Raw genomic sequence first — 21,562 nt, 5'->3', positions numbered from 1 at the left:
TGCTTTAACATTTTGAAATTAAATTATAATGATTATTAAAAAAATTGAATTTATAAATGATAATAAAGGTAATACACAGACATAGATATATATATATATATATATATATATATATATTAATCTTCTGGATTTTGGATTGGGTTAAATGGTTGGCAGTTCTACCCAATAAGTTTTCAAGGTTACATTCATTTTTTTTTTTTTTTTGATAAGTAAGTTTTCAAGGTTATATTCTAAATCCTAATTTGCATTTATTAAATCATAGCCTAAGAATGTTTACCAGTATTTTATTAATGGTGCTAGTCAAGTCGATTGGCATAGCCGAACGGTCGGCACAAAACGGACTCTGGGTAGTTAGGTCCTTATCAATGCGGGTGTGCCAGGACTGTCTAAATTCTAAATTGGCTGAGGCCAAACCTTTGAGCCAATCAAATATTCTTGTAAAGCAAAGAGCCAAGTGATACAAGCTTGAAATGAAAGGCATGAAAATAAACAACTACAAATGTTTCAATTAAAGCTGAAGCTTTAAAGGGGTCATGAGAGTGTTGCTATGTGCTTTGACTAGGGTAGGGTCGATGGAGCTGATGATATGTCTTCATTGTGATTGATCGGATTGATCCTAATGGCGAATCATGTATTCAGTCCCGATCACTCTCTATGAGGGAGGTCTCATAGCTCGGATCAAGTGTCTAATTTGGAGGAGGGGGGACTCAAACACGGGCACACCTGCTCAGAAAACTGGACACTCTACCAACTATAGCACTGGTAACCCTGCAAGCACCGACTCACCCATTGTAATTTTGTAGGGTCTACCACCATGTAGTGGGTTCCACAAGTTAGAGAGAGAGAGTGTACAAAATATCTTGTAGTACATGCAGGGTTTATACACTTTGATACAGTCATAGAGTTAACAAACAACCTAAGAAGGGAAGAATGTGCCACAGGCAAAGTTTTCCCATCAAGTAGAAGCTGAAGAAAAAAAAAAAAAAAAAAGAGTTTTTATGGTACTTCCATGTGCAAATACATAAGAATTTCATGTTTAACTGTTGTCACTTCATGAGTCCTAATAGAGAGTCTCACACCTTCCTTATTAGGAGAAACAACCTCTGATCAAGCTCAAACTTAGTTGCAATGGAGGGGTCCCCCTTCAGCATCATCAGAAGTCCACTAAATGAAACATACAATTCCCTGAAGCCAAAACCAATAAGTCTCAGAAATTAATCTTTTGCATAGAGAATAAAACAAGTTCTTTTGAGAACAAAAAAATAATAGGAAAGGAAAAAAAATTAGGGAACCACTTTGCATCTATAGCCGACCATTGTTATCGGACATCTGCATCACTTGAACTAAAACATAGGGTACATATAAAACATGTACTACATTCCCAGATTCACATGCACACACATAGAAACATCACATAAAAGTCAGCATACATACGCTTTGACTCTAGGTCCTGGACCATCCTCAGATATTTTATATAACTTCCCGTGCATGACGTATTCGAATTTGTCTGCAAGTGTCTTCCGCCCACCCTGAAATCAAATTACTATTCAGCAAAGAAGTGTCCTTAGGCATTTAATAATTTAAGATGGCCAGTAGGTGCCTTGTCCTCGTACAATAATTATTATCAACAGATAGTAATGTTGGGGAAATTAATCATTAGCACATATCTACAATATCCCAAACAACTTGAAGAACCCAGTTGGTTCAAGACTGGAGCATATTTATAAAATAATATATATATATATATATATATATAGTGAAGTCCAAGTTTGGAGTGAATTCTATTTATATGAAGTACATAACATGGCTGTTGTTTGAGAAAGAAAAGCTAATCGATACTCCTATAGATCAACGTGCAATTTACTGTTGGGTTGACTGCTTAGGGCATACATTGTCATCTTGTGATTTCCTGACCATATAAACAGGCTGCATGTCATAAAGATAATTAGAGAGAACGGACAGGATATCCATCTAATGGAAGATTTTGTGGTATTGTTGGAGGAGCTACTAATATGAAAAAGAAAGTAGTGTATTCCATATGATATGCCAGAAGCAAAACAGTGATATCCATGTTTTATGCTGGGTAAAGATATAAAGCACTATAGTGGCTCACAATATTTTGGAACAAGCTGGGAGTTATTGACAAGATGCTTGTCCTCGGCAAGTGATGTTACCACGTCTTCGCTCACATAAATTGTGCCTATTAACATTCATGTTGAAGTTCAATATCATGAATCAAGATTTTGTTTTGAAGGTTATCATCCATGTGTTTTTAAATTCCAACTGCCTGTCTTGGATTACCCTGTGTAAAGTCTATCATGAACTTAGAATTGTATATCCGCATACACTTGACTTCTAGCTTTCACTTAAAATTCCAAAAAACAATAACCAAAATGCACATATATTCAAGAGTAGAAAATGCGTAATCATGATGGAATAGCAGTAGAGTTTCTGTTAAAGCACATCACATGATAGAGTAGAACAACTATGCATCAAATTGTATTCAAATATATTGTCTTTAGGCTCTTTTCTAACAAGTCAAGATGTACCTTCAAATTTCTTCAGTGGGAAGGGAACATTTTAAGAATAAACTGAATCTTAGACTTCTACAGTGTTCAACAGTTCATAGATAAAAAGACAATGTTTTGCTTGCTTCAATTTTTTTTTTTTTTTTTTTGGTTTAAGTGACAATGTTTTGCTTACTTGTCTTTGCCAAAAGCCATCAGAGCATGGTGAAAATTGAAAAAGGCAATCAGATTTATCAAGATTCTTCATAACAATGGACCCGTCATATGGAGATTCAAGCAGATTAAAAGACCACCAATTCTTCTCCTCCAAATGCAACACATCAAGTAAAGAGGGCTACCGTTGAGGCCTTTTCCCATTTTACTGAGAAACTGGACCTATCGTTTCTTTTTATGGTTGTGTAGCTTTTCATTGTGTATGCATGTGTGCGCGTGTGTGATAAATAATGGAGAATTGATATTATAGCAAGGATTACCATAATAATGGATTTTATCCCCCCTAAATTTGAAATTTCTGAATAAGAAAAAAAAAATTCCAAATTGAAATTCTCTATACACTTTGAAGGGGTCTAATGTAAGCTCTTTATCAAACTTACCATTAATGGTTACCTATATATAAGGGATTTTTTAAAAAATTAGGGGCCCTTGACACACTGTAGTTCTGCCCCTGATCAAGAAGTAGCCATCTTATAGTAGTAAGAGAAGAAGAAGTGAGATCTAAACTAAATTCATCGTTCTCAGGAAGAAAAAAAAAACAACTAATATATTTCAGCAACGATAAGATTACCTGAGTATAGTAACCAGTGTCAGGTGTTCCGTCTAAGTTTAGAGTGGATGCTAGTACCATCATAAATTTCTCCCCAACATGAATAGGATATATCTCAGTGTTTACATCTAGCAGTAAGTGCATGTCAAACTGCTCGCTCCGTGCATCAACGCGAGAAACTATAAAACACATTTCTTAAATTGTTAGCTTAATACTCCAAACATTATATTTGACTACATCTTAGAGAAGTCATAAGAATTCTTCGATCATGTTGAAAACCAGATGTTTATATATTAAGAAAGAAAAACATGTCATGTGGTCTACCAGAGTAAACTACCACACCTGAACAACTAAGAAAAATCATAGACAATATATCACTAAAAAGTTTATCGCAAAATTTTTATTGCAAATATCCTAGTCAGCTGAAAGCTAAGACGATCCATAAAACACTGAAAGCAGCTACCGTGGAAACATCATAGAGTTGATCAATACTTTTAAAGACATGCAAACCGTGACACTCAGTAACACTAATAATATCCAAGAGGTAACTATAAGTATTCAACAGTTTATGCTTGTACTTAGCTGTTCATAAATGGCCTTCTAAACATAAAGAACAAATATTTAATCTGATCTGTGGTCCGAAACCAATCCAGCAATAACCAAAGTCTCACATAAGTTCTTCTCAAGTATCACACCAATATTTTATTTTATGTCATATGTATTGACTATATCGATTCATAACTGCCATGCGATAACCTCTGTATTGCCTGCATCGCACTCTAGTAAAGAAAATTAGAACTATATCGATTCATAACTGCAATGCGATAAACTCTGTATTGTCTGCACCCGCCGCACTCTAATAAAGAAAATTATGCGGTAGAATAATTTTCTTTATTAGAGTGTGAATCCTATGCTGGATGATAGGAGTAACTAGAAAAGATGAGATTCATAATGAACGTGTGAAGGGAACATTATATATAGTGCCTATAAATGATAAAATTAGAGAAAGTATACTTAGGTGGTATGGTCAAGTTCATTGTAGACCTGATGATGCTCCGATTAGAAGAGGAAGAGTTGTTTGCCTAGAAGGTAAACGACAAAGAGGCCGACGAAAACTTACATAGGAGGAAGTAATTAATTTCGCTCCCCTTTTGAGCGCTTCTATTCAATTTTACTTGTCAAAAAAAAAAAAAAAAATTAAATCTAAGAGAACAGATGGTATATAATAGGAAAGGCTGGAAAAAGAGAATTCATGTGGCCAACCCCATCCACATGGGATAAAGGCAAGAATGACGACGACAATGATGATGATGATGTTGAGAGTGCGGGTGCTGGTAATACATGTGGCCGACTCCATCCACATGGTCTTTGTTCTTGGGTTGCACTCCCCTTTGAGAGCTTTTTAGTGAAATCTTACTTATCAAAAAAAATATATAAAGAGAATTATTCTAGACAAATAAAAATCTATATTTTCAAAGTAATATTTTTTCACCAAAATAATGTATGTCACTTGAATAAATAACCGACAAGGAAGAAAAATTCCAATATTGAGGTTGAGGACGACACAAAGATTTTGGATGAGGAACAAAAAACTTTAAAGATAATGGATTTACCCTGTACAATATGAATAAAACAACAAAGTAATGCCAGTTTTTCGGGAAAATGTCTATAAGATTGTCTTTATGCCCCGACTAGTAAGGCACGCGCTACATGTGATCCATTATATATATTCTAATAAGAGAACATTAAAAAGATGTAGTATTTGATTTGGTATCTCTATGTACAATTTTTTTCATATATATAATTTTTCAAGTAGTTTTAACAACATTTTCTTTATTTTTTACAATAAAAGTTTCTAAAAAGTCTAAAGAATGTCTATATAAACTTCAATGTAATTTGTTATCTACTCCCTAAAGCTGTGTATTGTTTTCCAATCTTTTAATTTATCTTTGAAGTGACCAACCATGATTCTCCATAAACTGCATGTTATCTGCCCTGGTTTTCCTATGAATACATTGTGTCATAGATTAATAACTACACTTTATTCTAGCCATAAAAGCATACTCCGAACATGCCAAAAGTTGTTTGGATATATTTTCAAGTCATGTACCTTGTAGGCTTGTACTCATGCCAGTACATCAACAAGATGATTCCTAATTAAGGGTGACAAGTCACCAAGCAATGTCTAGCACTTCTAACAGTTATCTATTAGAACTAGAGGCTCTAAAATGGCATTCAAGCCACACCGTGTTTGGGTTTTATGCCTCACATCCAACCCCATTAAAAATCTTACAACGTTCAGAATAAACATTGAAATCCCACAAATGCCTAACACATCAGGTACCTAAGCCTGATCAAGCTCCCCCACCCCCACACACAAGACAAAAAAAGAACACTAGCTTTTACAAAGAAGGCCCTGAACCAACTACCACAATAATTTTATGAACTAAAACTAGATCCACTTAGATTATACCAATTTGGTGTAGTCAACCGTGAACCGTCGCATACAAAACACTCCTTAAAATTCAAGAAAGTAAACAGAAATGTAAATTCACTTAAATATACATATATCACCAAGCCTGAATGTATTAGAGAATTAACAGAGAACTCAATCAACTCAACATCATGATCAGGGCATATCATTCTGAACAGAGGCCCGTCCTATTATCAAGATGACTCTCTTGGAATAACCTAGCATTTCAATGTTACCTTTTCCAGTGAACCAACCAAAAATTTTATCTTTTCTGTTATATCATTTTTCCTCGTCATTTTAGCATCTTGGTAAAATTTTGCATGTTCTAGAATTAAATACCCTTTCAGCTCAATAAAACTCGTATCCAGTCCAATCCAAAACAAAGCATTTGGAAATCAAGAGATAACATTGACATTTGGAAGGACCAACAGACACACAAGCACAGAGATCAATTATGTATTTCCAAGACTATGTAGGTGCTCAATGAGAAACAATGAGAATTGGGGCAATGTTATAAAAGAAGGAATAAACGTTACTAGACATACCTTTATCAAATTTTTTACCATCCGGATCTAATGCATCAACCTTGAAAATATCTTCAAAAAGAGTTTCAACCATATTTCCAGTAATCTATCAACAGATAGTTTGCACCTGCAAGAATTGAAAAGAACATGAAGAGTGAAAAGAGGAAGAATAAGACGGCAGTGGAAATTGATAGATATGTGTTCTGAACAGAAACTCATTACAGTAAAACATGTAATGTATTTCAAAATGTTCTTGCTGTGTTTCCATAAATAAATTTTCTTGCCTCCTCAGTTAATTATATACCTTTTGTATTCTATGCTACTTGACACTCAATGAGTACCAAATTGAAGAGAGTACTAGGACAAGCTTTGAGCTCCCTTAAGGAAACATAAATTAAATAAAAACATCTAAAAAGCCTTTTATCCAATATAGTAACATTTAGAGCCTCAAATTTCATTCTTAAAACTACCAAAATCCTTAAAAAAATGCTTTACTGACACTAATAGCTAAAATATCAGTTGACAAATTATGTCATTTGGATTCAATCAACAAGGATATATGAACTAAAGACTGACTCCTGCACCTTATGTACGTTTGTGGGCGCAACAGCAAGAATTCTAACGGTATTTGCTTTTGCATGACCAAACTCACAACTTTAAAACAGTATGCATATATTTACAGAGATTAATTTCTGAAGCTTTGTCTGCTATGGTAAAGGATTCAAACCAGAAATGTAACAGATAGGATTAGTAGACAAGAGACCAAATCAACACATATACAATTAAACAGATATTAAATTTTTGCACACCCTTGGTATAATAATGAGCTATGGCTCCATTTGTCTCGATGAGATATTTACCCTATACCCAAAAAAAAAATTAAATGTTTACTTAAATTCCCCATTTATATAGACAATATTTTACCAGCAAACTTGAAGAAAATTTATCACCCCTCCCCTATTAGCCTCGAGAAAAGGTACAAAATATAAACATCTTCTTTCTTTTTCTAGCAAGTAGAAAATACTTATATAGTTTTAACATGACACATAGTGCATTAATACACACCCAAACACACACACCTCCTATTAGCCCTGAGCTTTCAATTGCGAGTTGAGGGGTCAATTAGGTATTAACTGGGTCACTAAATGAGATGTAAATTGTCAAGGTACTTGAAAATCTTAAGATTTTATTTAGAAATAAAGGCAATAACATGTGATAAAACACTGGAACAGCAATGAATGAGCCCATTTATCTATAAAAAGCAATTTGAATTAAGCAAAACAACTAAGTAAACCAGTTATCGTATTAGTTCAATTTGAGTTCAAGAGATTGTTTTTTAGTGTCCGACAAAATGCAAACTTAAAATTCACAGTTCCAATCCACACAACTTTTTCAAAGTATTCGTACAGAACCTTCAATCTTCTTCACCTTCAAACAAATATTCATACATATATATTGCACGTTCAGCTCCGATGAGGGAGTGTGACCAACGAAGGAATCCAAATTTCAAAAAAATTAATTTTCGTCACCATTTTCTCAGCACCCAAACAGAAAATCGTTTAAAAATCCTTAAGAGAATTGAAGAAGTTCCACAAAGAGTACGCACCTGAAGTTTTAGGGTGTCTCTGGTCAACTTCGCTACGCCTAGTGAAGCGCACTCTTCACTCTCTCTCTCTCTCTCTCTCTCTCAAGAACTCGGACGCCGAAAACGCAGGGCAAAGCGTTTTATGCGCCGAGTTTCGTGCTCGAATCGAGATTCGGATCCGATCTGGTTAGTAGCAACTTCTCGGTTATTAAAGACCCGATCCGCACCTGATCCGTTGTTCTTCTGAACAAGGAAAAAAAGTCGAAAAAACTAAGGGCTTTTCCGTCAGATCGCCAAGCCATCGAAGGCCCACATCATACCGAGCTGCCCCATTCGACACGGGCACCCCGCAATTCTTTCGGAATTCTTGAAACCTAATTGAACTAGTTACTCACCTAGGATTCGCTTTTGTGATGATCAACGACCAACCTTCCGTCATTTCTTCCAACCAATCCAATGAACTAGCCCATTCCTCTTATAGTAAGTGGGGTATTTATGATTATCTTGATCTATATCTCCTATGGAGTATGTACATTGGGGTATTTTTTATATTAGAGAACTTGAAAGTAAAAGTTGGTACGAAAATTTATTTCTTTGATGAGTTTTTGAAAATAAAAATTGTTAAAGTTCTATTTATTTGGATGTAAAATATTATATATATATATATATATATATATATATATAATTAATTAAAATAACTTATTCATTAATTTTTGACAAATATTTTTCACGCCCTATTTGATGGACTCGAACTCGACATCAACTTCAACCTAAACATTTGCCCAACATCGAAATGTAAAAATAAAATATATATATATATATATATATATATACATATATATATTATAACCAAAAAAGAAAATTTATTTTTAAAAAAAAAATTTTACGTAAAAACAAACAGAGCCTTAGTATCATAGTTTTAATTCATTCAAAATATTTTCAACAATATTAAATGTTATAAGAGGGGGAGGAAAAAGGGGGAAAATAGGTTTAGTTAAAAATAAAAATAATAAAAATAAATAAATCAAGGATGGTTTTCTAAAAGCAATTTATTTGAATATATTTTTGTTATTTTTTAAAATTGTTTTTAATTAATTAAACCAAACAGATAATATATCTTTGATTGGACAAAGCAAGCAATTTGGCAAAGAACCGAGAATCGGATTAGTCCGTCAGTTTTGTTGATGGAAGGATGAGAGAGGAAGACATGGATATCCCCTTCCTTACAAATAGGATTATAATATTTATGTCTTTATATAGATATATAGATATGTGCCACATATTTAGGGTGCCTAAATTATTGGAGAGTGATAGGGATTTTTTTTTTTTTTTTTGGTCGTGCTTGTTTTTTCAGTTAAATCTCTATGCTTCGTTCTGTAGGAAATAAGAAGAGTGGAATATGGAAAGAAGAGAACAAACTTTTTTGTCCGGTTAAAAAGAAGAGAAAGAAAGAAGAGACAATAATATCGTGGATGAGTCTAGAGAGAGGAAAGATAGGTGAGAGGCTATTAAAAAAGTTTTAAATTATAATACTCTCATTCATAAATTACATTACAACAAATTAAAACATATATCGATAAAAACAAATAAAAAATCTTTTTCCTTTTGCATGATAAATCGATTAACTTTTTCTTTTCTCTCCCGTCCAACTAAACAATCATCTCTTCTAGAGAACTAAACAATCATCTCTTCTAGAGAACGCCCATGCATTCCACTCTCTCTCCCTGTCATTCAATTTTTTTATTTCCTGCCAAACAAAGCATATGTAATGGATAATGCATTCCACTCTCTCTCCCTCTCTTATTGTTTCCTGCCTAACAAAGCATAAGCAGTGGATAATGCAGGTTGACGGACGTGCCTCACCTTGCATAGTGTTCTCAAAATCATCACTATTTTACTTTTAGGCCAGACAGTTACAGTAAAATTGATTTTACAATACACTTCACAAATTTTTGAAAGAAAAGAAAATGAGAGAATTTGTTAATTAGCACGGTTTATGAACTATCGATATCGTAAGAAAGAAGAGTAAAATGAAAGAATTTGTTAATTAGCATGGTTAATGAACTATCCATATAGCAGAAAGCCACACCATAAGAAAGAAAAGAAAATGAAAGAATTTTTAAAACAGTATAGGCTCTGTCGTTCTCTATTGTTTCTCTACCAACTGTATCACCTCTCCGACTTGAGAGCTATGTTCTCTTCCAACTCCAAAACACGGACGCTTATCGAGCCTCTGTGCAAGGTAATCCCGCCATAATTAGTAGGCACAATCCTTGCTAGTTTGCAGTATTCCAGTACCATCATGCCTTTTTTTTTTGAGGGGATATTCGAATACGGGCAAACTCACTCGGGGAGCTGGGTACACTACCAACTAGGCGATTGGGTAACACCCGAGTACAATCATGCCTAACACACTCCCAATCACGCTAACCGTGTGAATAAACCAACCAGTCAATCATGCCAACTATGATAGAGTAAAAATAGCCAACCTGAATTCGACCAAAATCAACATAATTGATTTCACAGCCATCCGGTGTCAGACCCAACACCAGAAGTCACACTAGGGGGCCAATAAGGTACAATTATGTTTCGCCTCCAGTTAGGCATTTCAGCTAACTGAACTTATGAATCTACAAAAGTAATGGAATCCAAAAACACAAGATACTTATAAAGCTACTGGCACAATCAGAAAGAACCAAGGGACTGTAGATCAGAGTAGTGTCTAATAACTCGAACAATGAAATAAACGTTACCAGATTGAAAAGACCTTTGAGGAACTAAGATAATTAAAACATGATGCCTTTCTCTCCTGAGTATCATGGGAGAATTTTGCGCCGACGCCGAGGAGTCTCTCTCCTCACATACATCTTCTCCATATCATTAAGGGGCCGACTAGACCCATCCGGCATACTAATAAATTTCCATCCGCCACCACTTCCACGCTTACCACGCGGCCCCAATTTCTCGACCGTGAAATTCCATCCATCAGAAGGGCGCCTCCTACTATATTTGTGAACTTTGACTTTCCCTGCCATCTGTACACACAAAACCACATCATCTAAAGTTTCTAGTAGCAAAATATAAGAAAATTTATTGAATAGGTAATAATGGTTATCAGAAGTAAGTAAGCAGACCTCATTATATTATTTTTATTTTCATTTCATTTCTATTAGGGCAGAGTCAAGGATACCTTCATTTTGTTAAAGTTCATCTTTTGCACGAACTCCTGATATAACATCTCATCTTCCTTCATAGAGATCTCATAGTGCACCTCGTCTCGGTCACGTGGGGTGCCATCCCAACCCTCGGGCATGACCTTGAAGTCTGGCTTGTACGGCAGAGAGGCAATATGAAATTCCCTGTCGTGGGAAATAAAAAATCTGCAAGAAGAAACAAATCAGAACAAGCATCATAAGAAGTAGCCAGACCAAGTCCAATTCAGTATCCTAAGCAAGTTTTCCAACCAAGAAGTAAAAACAGATCACCAACAGATTCAATCAGTTATTTGACCACCAACAGATTCTATCATTTTTTTTAATGACACGAACAAGCATCTTTGAGAGCATTTCTAGACTTTCACAATATGGCATGCACTCATTATAAAATGATGAAGCCAAGTACAAATTAACAGCCTGGGACAATTTTTCTGACCAAAAAATTTTAAAAAGTTACGAATTCGTCACACACATTAGGCATAAAACAAAATGACAGTACACTAAACCAGTCCCAGTATAGAAGCACAATGAAAAGTTAAAAGTGATGCAATCATCCCATCCACCAGTCCACTATCCAACAGCAAATCTCACCAATCTATCAATCAATTGTAGAGAATGACGAGAATGTACAAGCTACAAAACTTCACAGTGCAGTACTGAGAATGACATGCAAAGAGATATTATACATATTCAAGAACGCATCGCCCACTGTTTTCATTAGGTATAGATTCAAAACCTACAGTTTACTAAGGTAATTAGTTCCACAAGCTGGATCTACACCCATGTTAGAGACATACAGGTGCAAAGATAAATTTCAGTTGTAATATCTACCAGCATAATTCTGTTACTGCACTACCCAGTGTTCTGTCACACCTATGCAGTACTAGGAGGGAAAGATTGCAGATGAACCTAATATTTGACATTATTTTTCACAAAGTAACTGCTTTGAGACTTGAACTCGTGTCCTCTCGCTTGTCAGCTAGAGCTTATGACTACCAGCATTATTAATAAGAATAAAAATCAACAAGGACCTGCAGACCTACACCTTTGACAAAATTATCAACAGAACCATCCTTTTGACCCTTGGCTATTCAAGAAAGGATAAAAGGATCTCTGGGTCAAGTATTCCCTGTGGTTAGTTCAGTCTTTCTGCCTATCACTTGATGTTTGAACTTCTCCAGAAGTTTGTAAATAAACATGAAAAAGAAAACAGTAACCCTAATCAGGGTAAGAAATCCATTTCAGTGAGGACCAATTTTGGCGGCCTTCCACTTCCTTATCGTAGTCCTCCCCTCTTGACATTTTTCTACTTCAGACAGATTAGAGAGAGAGAGGGATGCTGATAGCTTATTCTCTAAAGAAACCAGGAAAGACAATGAGGAATAAATGAATAAACAAGATAAGAGACGCAATGAGTGAAGGAGTAATGCATGTGCCTCCACTTGAGTAACTTTTTATTAACAAAAGTTTATGGAGATCATTTTATCAACAAAACATCAGAATGAAGCAGGGAAACAAAATTACTAAACACATACCTACATTGTAAGTTGATAATAACTAGTTCCCACGAAAGATTCGTTATAGAGTAATCATGTACGAAAAAATAAATAAATAAAATTATTTATAGTTTAAATGCTTTAGAACAGGTCCAAGTTTATTGAAGCATCCCTTAGCAAAAAAACTGAGATAACGATATAAGGATTTAATTAAATAGGAAGCCTTCATCTCTCTCACCTTTTCCTTTACTCCTATAGAATTAGATTTCAAATAGTACAAAATAAGCCATAAATGGCCCTAAATGAAAGATTCTTCAGAAGTTCAAACTAAATTTTTCCTTTTCAGAATCTAATATAAGCTTTATATATGTGTAAGAAAGGTAAGTAGATGAGGAGATCATGTCTTTCTTCTATCGCTTTACTTGTGACTTGTGAACCAACCTAGATAAGGATCTGACTTAAGTATTCTGAAAAAGACAAGTTCAAAAGTTCACTGGGTTTACACTTGCCATTCTTTAGGCCGTGAAAGCTTTCCATATCAATTTGAAAACAAATCCATATACATATAAAATTTTACACTTCTAGGGAAATTTAATATCTATAAGACGGTGTGGTTGTCCCGTGGAAGACGGTGTGGTTGTCCAAGGCGCCTCTTAGGGAGGCCTTTTTTGTGTGGACTGCAGCTTGGAGTAAGATTTTAACTCTGGATAACTTGAGGAAGCGAAGACATATTATTGTTAATCGTTGTTGTCTTTGTAAGTTGAATGGGGAGTCAGTGGATCACCTGCTGCTGCATTGTCCTGTGGCTCATGATTGTTGGAGTCTCATTTTTGATTTGTTTGGTATTCATTGGGTCATACCTCGGACATCTCGGGAATTGCTGGATGTTTGGAGGGGCCAATGGGTGGGGGCTCAAGCGAAAGTCTTTTGGAGGGTAACCCCTTTTTGTGTTTGGTGGAGCGTTTGGAAAGAGCGGAATAGAAGATCTTTTGATGGGAAGGAGTCCTCCATTGGGGTGTTGAAATTTTCTATTATTTGTACTCTTTTTTGTTGGGGTTGGGGGAGAGATTTTTCCTCAATTGAGGATATTGTGGACTTTTTGGCTCCTTGAGATCATAGGTTCTGTTTTTATTTGTATAGATTGGGACGCGTTCCCCTTTTGAACGCCTTATAATACATTTTACTTATCAAAAAAAAAAAAAGACTATAACATTTCCAAGACGGAACAAAAAAAGAATTTAGTAATCTAATGATTATATTCTTATTACCTATGAGAAAACTCTATGGCAATTAAGAGGTCCCACCATTGCATCACGATCAGGGTTGTAGGATCTTACAATCCTAGAAAGTTATCAAATCAATCTGGATTATATAAAAACTTGCAGAAAGGTAGGATCTTAGTGGTACCGTTCTAATAGTTGGTGTTCTACAAAGAGTTGCAGAAGGTTAGGACCTTGGTGGGCTCGTGCCTTGTTCAGGACTTAGGTTGTAGAACCACAATCCTACCAATCCAGGTTGCAACGCTTTCCTGAATTTCTTTGGGTGTCTATTATTCTGATGACCTTTAGTCCAAAATTGACCAAAATCCAAAGGCACAGCATATAACCCTCCAGTCAAAACTTTTGTAAAACCCAAAACTGGTAACCAAACAAATAATTATAATTAGTAAATTATGACTCATTAGCATATAACTGAAAGTCTGAAAGTGGTGACAACTTGCAACAAGCAGCAACCAAATGAGAAAGGAGATTTATTGATGACTGAAACAGTGCCATTGGAAAGTGATTCAAATCTTTTATTGATTTAAAAGATTATCCTTTCTTCTCGATATCTCTTCTATTTTTCTTCATAAACAGTGTCTCTTCATGAACAACATCTTGCTTCTCTATTTGTCTTCTTTTGTTTCTTCTAGTGTTTTGTTCTTTTTATTTCTATCTTCTTCATGAAGAGTGTACTGTTTCCCTCTTCATGGAAAGTATCTTCTTCTTCTGCACAACCTTAGAACTTTTATGTTACAATTTTAGTGTGAGAGCTCCAACTTTTGAACGATATCTCAATTGCTTGGTAAATTTGTGCACGCTCGTATGTTCCATATCTTTGAAATCATATTTCTATCCTTTTCTATGTGTTTAGGATTCTTGTCTGTCTATTTTAAGAATTCTTTGTTTATATTCTGTTAGTCTTCTTACCTCTCATTTTATTTGATTAAAATCTTTGATCAATCCTATAGATCTCTCTCATCGATCCAACATAGAATTCAGAGCTTGACGACTTTGGATCTCACCTTACCATTGCAATCGAGCAATATACGAAATCTAGGATACAATTGCCGTCATTTTACCTCTTTACTCACAGTGCTCAATGTTAACAAAATATTCACTAATGTCGTGTGTCGCTAATTACATTCTTAAAGACATCCTATTTTGATGTAAAACAATATATACACACATATATAATAAAATTCTCTGAATCAAGATATGCATAATTATTGGCATGAAAATATCTATTTAACGTTATTCAAACATAAAGAATCAATTATAATGAAACACATACAACAGGGAAACCAACTAAGAGGGGTGGATCAAAGAGCATAATCAAAAGAAAGGGGCTACTTTTACATTCTTTATGGCTGCATCTACAGCCCTATATAAGCAAGTTAGATAGACTGCATATAGGGCTTCTCTAAATAATAATGCTAATAATGACGACGAGATAACAGTTTTAAAACCCACCAAAGAGTCAAAGACTCGGATTATATCACTAAATTCTACCAAGGTGTCTTAAGTATTGTGAACCTGGGTTGTTTATTTTCTTGAAATAAATGCAAATATATTCTCTTTTTAGATTTTATGTTTAATGCAAATGGATTCTAGGGAACACAACCAAAATTATGATGCAACAAAAAGCTAATGAATATGACATCCAATCCTGAAACATGACACAAGTTAAAAGTAACTAGTAAAATCAGAAATCTCCAATCCCAAAATATGATGCAAGTCCAAAGTAACCAATAAAATCTCTATTTCTTGTAAGGAAGGAGGGAGAATGAGAGAGAGAGAGTGTGAAGCAAATTATGATCAGTGATCATACAAGTCTTCAGATGCCAAGTATTATGTGATAGTTTAATGAGCTAGCAAGAAGGGCACGACGACCATCCAAGGTTCAAATTATGTTTTGAGGGTATGCTTCATTCAATCCAAATAATGGAACAGTTTTGAGAAAATTGAAATATTTTCAGAACTTAAAATAAGAATAATAATAATAATAAAAAACAAAAATAAAATAAAATTTTTCTAAATGAAACATATTTGCCCAAAAGATATTGATTGAACAAATTAGTAGCTAATTAAACTACAAAATGTCAAGAGAACAATATGGAATAAAAACAAAGGTTGTGCCTCGAAAATAAAAAGGACTTGTTCAAACACAAACCAAATATTGTGGACATAGAAAGAATTATTAATTATAAACATAAGCATTGGTTTGCCAATACAACGACTCATAGCATGAGACCAACCAATGAATTTGACAGATCATAGGCTGATACAATATCTTAGTTCTAATTTCTTTTCAATTCTTTTGTCCTTTTTTTATATGGAAATAAACAAAAATGATTAAAGTAAAAACCTGAACACACATTCTTAAGGTCAAGACTTCCTCACCAATCCACAAATCCATACTTATTGATGCTCTCTTCCCCCTCACCACCCAAAAAAAAAAATGTTCGGCCACGAAAATAAAAAGGACTTGTTCAACCACAAACCAAATATTATGGATATAGAAAGAAGTATTAGCTATAAACATAAGAATTGTTTTGTCAATACGACTCATAGCATGAGAACAACCAATGAATTTGACAGATCAGGGTCTGATACAGTATCTTAATTCTAATTTCTTTTCTTTTCTACATGCAAAAATACAAAAATGATTAAATATAATAACCTGAACCCACACTCTCAAGGTCAAGACTTTCTCACCAATCCACAAATCCGTACTTATGTATACTTTCTTCCACAATTATCACTAAACCTTAGGCTTAATAATTCCAGATTGTTCTAGAACTGACACTACTTCAACACATTGTTATAAGTTGAACAGATTGTGGCACCATTCGAGAATTTCGGGATTTATTCGAAATAGTCAATAACTTGATTTATAAAAATCTGTTAACAATAAAGCCAAAAATAATTATATGCTGACGAATCCTCTTGATGTCCATTCCAAATTGAAGATTGTGAAAGTAAGGACAATGGGAATTTCTTTCCACATGTGGCATGAGACAAGAAAATGCCAAGGAATATCAAACAAATGGGAAGGAGTCCTAACTATTTTAAGGCCTTATTTATGATAAATTGTTATTCAGTTATTACACATGCATGTATCTAACGCTAGTATGTGTCTAGCGTCAAGTTTATAATAATAACTGAAACAAAAGACATGGGGAGATGACTATATACTCATATTATTTTATATTTTTTTCTAGATGCAAACCATATTTTTTTTATGTAACTTTGAGTGTTCAACAATGACTAGACTTTAAGGAGAAGGAGACTTGTGCCATATCTCATACACATTTCAGGAGCTGTCTATGACTCTATCCAACATGAGTACATACATTTTTCAACCGTTCATTCATATAAGGTGATTTATAATGGAATAGAAAATTCCACAATATGCAGTTAATAAAAAAAACCTTAAGCAGGTGTCAGAAGAACAAGGACTGATTCAATTAATCTAACCTCTAATAAGCAAAATACACACACACACAGTTTTTTAACCTGCAAAATTCTCAGAAACGCAAGATTGAGGTTTTCCAACTGGTAATAAAATATGATGTGAATTTCATGGAAATGCAACGAAAATAATAAGAAGACTAATAAGTTCTATATCCATAACTCTAGTAATCATGAGGCATGAAAACTGAAATAATTAAGGATACATACTTTACACAAATGTGCACATACATTTAAACATAGATATAGAATGCATCCTAAGCCTTGCTAGGCTTCAAGGTTGACAATTCATAATCAAAGATTATTATATGTGTTTCTTTTCAAAGACACCAAAGAAATCAGAGAAGCATGGATTCTCTAAATTATATATATGTGTGTGTGTGTGTGTGTCATAGTTTCTTCCTCTAACATTAACCCACCATCCACTAAACTAGCTGATGTTGTTTCTGGATCACAATAGAAATTAATAAATCTTTAACAAATTTAGAACAAGTAATGATTAGATCTGTTCCTTACTCGGGGCAAGTGTCTAGCAACAGCTCCACAGAATCATCCAGAGGGTGTCCAAGCTTTTTCTCTTCTTCTTCTTCAAGTTCTTTCAGCCACAAAATCGCATGCACCCTCTGCCTCATAATCCTATAATCTTTTGCTAACTTCTCAACTGTATTTACTTCTGGGTTTTCCTTGTGAAGCCTGTACATCTCAGCCTTCTCAGAGTCCTTCAAATATGTGCCTCTTGCTCCAGGCTCTCGCACCTGCTTCAACAATATGCTCATTTCCTGCATCCTCTCGTCCCATCCATCTACAAACGCCTTGCCTTTGCGGTTCTCTTCCTCCAATTCCTTCAATTTATCCATCTCCTCAGAAGTCCATCTTGCAGAACCAAACTGAGACCTCGCCGTATTATCTCCAGGACCAGATGAATTAACCTGTTGGCCAACCATCTCTCCGTCAAAATGATCCTTGGTCAGTCCAGTAGACCAAGATGATGCAACATCCCAACCCAAATCATCAGAACCAGTAGTTCCACTTCCACCAAATGTTTCCCCCCAATCACCTTCGTCATTTCCACCACTGCCAGAATTGCTTGAAAAGACTCGGGCCCTCGGCAAAAGTATCTTCAGATCCAATCCCTTTACCACATTTCTCACTGTCTTGGCGCTTGGAGTAGCAGAGATTTTGGAAATGATATGCTGCAGAATTTGCATTGTTGAACCTCCGTACTAACACTATGTCCTTAAATTGCATAACCAAAAAGCAAATAATTACCCATAAGTGGAACTAAAAACCCAATATAGGGTTAACATTTGGATATTGAGGAAATCAAGGAAATGAAAATAGACTATTGACAACATATATTCACACCCATATTAGCTTTGCTGTTTGGGTTTCAATACGGAACCATCAAAAAAAGGATGACGATAACTCACTCAAGGCTTTTAATTTGAGAATCGAAACGCTTGAAAATTAGGGACTGAAGGTTTCATTTCCTTGTCTGCTCCAAATATTTCTCAGCAACCAAACAACCTACAGAAAGTGCACCGAATCAGACTTTCAGGTATAGGATTGAGTACCGTTTGGTTGCTAGGAGATATAAAAGGAAAACCAAAACCCATATTTGGCGATACGTTCCATTTCATGAAAAAACAGAGAAATCAAACTCAACAAATTAAGTAGACTAAATTATAAAGTAAGCTGAAATTAGTTTCCGTATTCTGACAACCAACATAACAGAAAATGAGAAATTAAAGTTGCAGTTTCATTTGATTTTCCCGCATTTTCTCACCAAACAAACAAACAAACAAACACTATGGCACCCAAACAAACAGATATCAAGGCATAGAACATCTCTTACCATTAAACCATAACACCGTTGCTTTGATTCACGCAAGAGAGAGAATGCATACTTTGAGGATGAAATTGAAGGTATTTTGTATTGAGTGTGTGTCGAATTGATTTGCAGAAACCTTTGTAGATGCTGAGTTAGATCATCCTAGCGCTTGAAATCAGAAAACTCTATACTTCTTCTGACTCGATCGAACTGAGAATGGAAGAACCTCTAAAACCCTAAAAATCAATTCATTTGAGTCGACTCAGTTCTGTGCTATTCTGAGTAGAGCTATATGTATGGATGAAGAACAGTGACTTCTTTCTAGTTTCAGGGTTTTGTACCCTCTACTCCGGGTGTTGCATCGGTAAATTATGTTTAATTTTGTTTGAGAAAAATAATTTAGAGAAAAATAAAAATTAACAAAAAAAAAATTCTTCTAAACTTTTCAATAAGATCGTTGAAATATTTAAATTTAACTAAAACCAGAAAAACACATCTTTGCTAAAACAGTAGTTGAGAAAATTGGAAACGACTTGCCAATAAAATTGTACAGAATTAAGTTGTAATTGATCATAATCTTAATTATTTTCATTTTCATAAATTTAATCATTTACTATCTCAATTTTTTTGTTATATTTATATTTTATACTTAAATTTTTAAAAATATTTAATATATATAACTTAAATAGATTAAACCCATCATGTTGTGCTGCCCGTCACACAACACCCGTGTTGGAGCAACTCCAATGCTCTCTCATTTGGGCCTTTCAAACTCAAAATATGAGAGTTGGGTGAAAAAGGGCCTCTCCAATGGCTTTTTATTTGAGCTCTCAAAATTTGAGATTCTCAAATTTCTTCTCATATATGGCAACTGTCAAATTTTTTTGATAAGTCTCTCATTTCTCAAAACGGTGCCGTTTCTCACTGGTCACCGCTCACTCGCATCTCTATATGTATATTATATATAATATATATAAATTTCTGAAAAAGAAATTAAATTCACAAATAGTGGTAAAAAAATTATAAAAAATTTGTTTCTTTTTTTTTTATCCTTTTTTGACCAAATATTTTAGATTTGTACTTCTTTCTAATTAGGTTTAATATGCCTAATATTAATATTACCGATGCAAATATGAATGGTGGGAATGGTAATTGAAAAAGAATAGTAGTTGTGTTAAAAAATAGCATTTTACGTGAAATGTATCATTGGAGCAGAATTGCTAAAATGTAACATTTTGACACTGTAACTCCTGTCAAAATATAAATTTGACATGTGCAAATAGATTAAATTTGACATATGAAAATAGATTTTAGCATTGGAAATGCTCTCACGAAGTTTCACACTTCACACTTCCTTTACCGTCCTAAAGAAAAAAAATCGTGGGGCAGTTGCCCCATTAAAATATTTTTATTAAAAGTGCTATCTATAATTTTTGTTAAAACTTTAAAAATATATTCTTGCTAAATTAACTTACCAGTATATATATTCTTGCATCTCGCTTTTATTGATATTTTTGTATTAAAAAAGGAAGGAAATAAGTCTCTCATTGTACGTCTATTATCCTTAGCGAGTTTGAATGATTACAATGGATCAATAAAAAAATTTGGTTGAAATTAAAACATGCCAGATGTAATTATTAATTTATTTGTTGTGGCATTCGCATTGATTTGTAAGATGACATTTTTTAACGTGAATTTTGTGAAGGATCAATTGTACACAGATGAAATATCAATGAATCAATATAGTTTAATTATATATGTCGAAACATACTCATTTTCAAAATGAGACGATTGCAATTTACTTTCTCACATTCAATTTTGAATTTTGTAGATGGTCATTACCTAACCAAAATATTATTTCGCAACCCAAAAATGTTTGTTTATTTATTACTTCTGTTATATTTTTGTTTAACAATTAATATACATTTGACATCCATAGTTTAGCGCCATTTTTAATTATATAATTAATGTTAGGCCACTCGGTTCGGATTGAATCACTCCTAGTGAATATTCTATTACGTTTGGTGTGCAGAAATGGAATGTCTATTTCAACCATTCATTTGTTTGGTATACAACTTAAAGTAGGAATGGTCATTCCATTTGAATAAAAATCAATTCCACAACTAAACCTATGAAATGGCCATTTCATTTTCAAGTAATTTATTTTAAAAAATCGATTTCCCAAAACATCCTCATATTCTAAGTCCAAAAACCACTATTACCTTCCACCACAATCATCTCCGCCTTTCACCACCACCACCACTACTACTGCCTTCCACCACTACTACTGCCTTCCACCACCACCGACTTTCACCATCGCTTACCATTTTCCACCACCGTCTTTCACCACCGTTACCGCCACCGTTTGCCGCAACCACCACCGCCACTTTTCACTAATGCTATCCCCACCATTA

The 21,562-nt window shown here is 34.4% G+C and overlaps 2 protein-coding genes across 4 annotated transcripts; both read right to left on the bottom strand.

The window, feature by feature from the left end:
* Window positions 1–847: 847 nt before the first annotated feature.
* On the bottom strand, window positions 848–8,028 carry LOC132301928 (DNA-directed RNA polymerases II and V subunit 8A-like). The gene is made up of 5 exons (XM_059799036.1): window positions 7,895–8,028; window positions 6,310–6,415; window positions 3,313–3,470; window positions 1,435–1,529; window positions 848–1,185 (listed from the first exon to the last, which is right to left on the bottom strand). Exons 2-5 carry the CDS (start codon window positions 6,380–6,382, stop codon window positions 1,074–1,076), a joined length of 438 nt encoding a protein of 145 aa, XP_059655019.1. The 5' UTR covers window positions 6,383–6,415; window positions 7,895–8,028; the 3' UTR covers window positions 848–1,073.
* Window positions 8,029–10,367: 2,339 nt separating this feature from the next.
* Window positions 10,368–19,497, bottom strand: LOC132301891 (protein GAMETE CELL DEFECTIVE 1, mitochondrial-like). 3 transcript variants are annotated; one of them, XM_059799034.1, is made up of 5 exons: window positions 19,173–19,497; window positions 18,748–18,844; window positions 17,834–18,546; window positions 11,064–11,253; window positions 10,368–10,908 (listed from the first exon to the last, which is right to left on the bottom strand). In XM_059799034.1, exons 3-5 carry the CDS (start codon window positions 18,523–18,525, stop codon window positions 10,690–10,692), a joined length of 1,101 nt encoding a protein of 366 aa, XP_059655017.1. In that variant the 5' UTR covers window positions 18,526–18,546; window positions 18,748–18,844; window positions 19,173–19,497; the 3' UTR covers window positions 10,368–10,689. The 3 variants fall into 3 exon arrangements, with proteins under 3 accessions (XP_059655017.1, XP_059655016.1, XP_059655018.1); XM_059799033.1 differs by having other exon boundaries at window positions 17,834–18,553; window positions 19,173–19,496; XM_059799035.1 differs by lacking the exon at window positions 18,748–18,844 and having other exon boundaries at window positions 17,834–18,553.
* Between the last annotated feature and the right edge of the window lie 2,065 nt (window positions 19,498–21,562).

Source organism: Cornus florida, unplaced genomic scaffold, assembly GCF_030987335.1.
Source record: "Cornus florida cultivar Cherokee Brave unplaced genomic scaffold, ASM3098733v1 CherokeeBrave_3.0.0_Hap2_Chr01, whole genome shotgun sequence".
NCBI classification, from domain to species: Eukaryota; Viridiplantae; Streptophyta; class Magnoliopsida; order Cornales; family Cornaceae; genus Cornus; species Cornus florida.
Note: the sequence above shows the minus strand (reverse complement) of the source record. Positions and strands in the feature narration are given on the sequence as shown.

Excerpts from the sequence above, each read along its gene's own strand:
- LOC132301928 (XM_059799036.1), bottom strand. The coding sequence starts at position 6,382 with ATGGTTGAAACTCTTTTTGAAGATATTTTCAAGGTTGATGCATTAGAT. Across the intron at positions 1,530-3,312 it reads ACACTGGTTACTATACTCAG|GGTGGGCGGAAGACACTTGC; the intron begins GTAATCTTATCG and ends ATTTGATTTCAG. Across the intron at positions 1,186-1,434 it reads CCAGGACCTAGAGTCAAAGC|GGAATTGTATGTTTCATTTA; the intron begins GTATGTATGCTG and ends TTTTGGCTTCAG.
- LOC132301891 (XM_059799034.1), bottom strand. The coding sequence starts at position 18,525 with ATGCAAATTCTGCAGCATATCATTTCCAAAATCTCTGCTACTCCAAGC. Across the intron at positions 11,254-17,833 it reads TTGCTAGACACTTGCCCCGA|ATTTTTTATTTCCCACGACA; the intron begins GTAAGGAACAGA and ends TTCTTCTTGCAG. Across the intron at positions 10,909-11,063 it reads TGAACTTTAACAAAATGAAG|ATGGCAGGGAAAGTCAAAGT; the intron begins GTATCCTTGACT and ends TTGTGTGTACAG.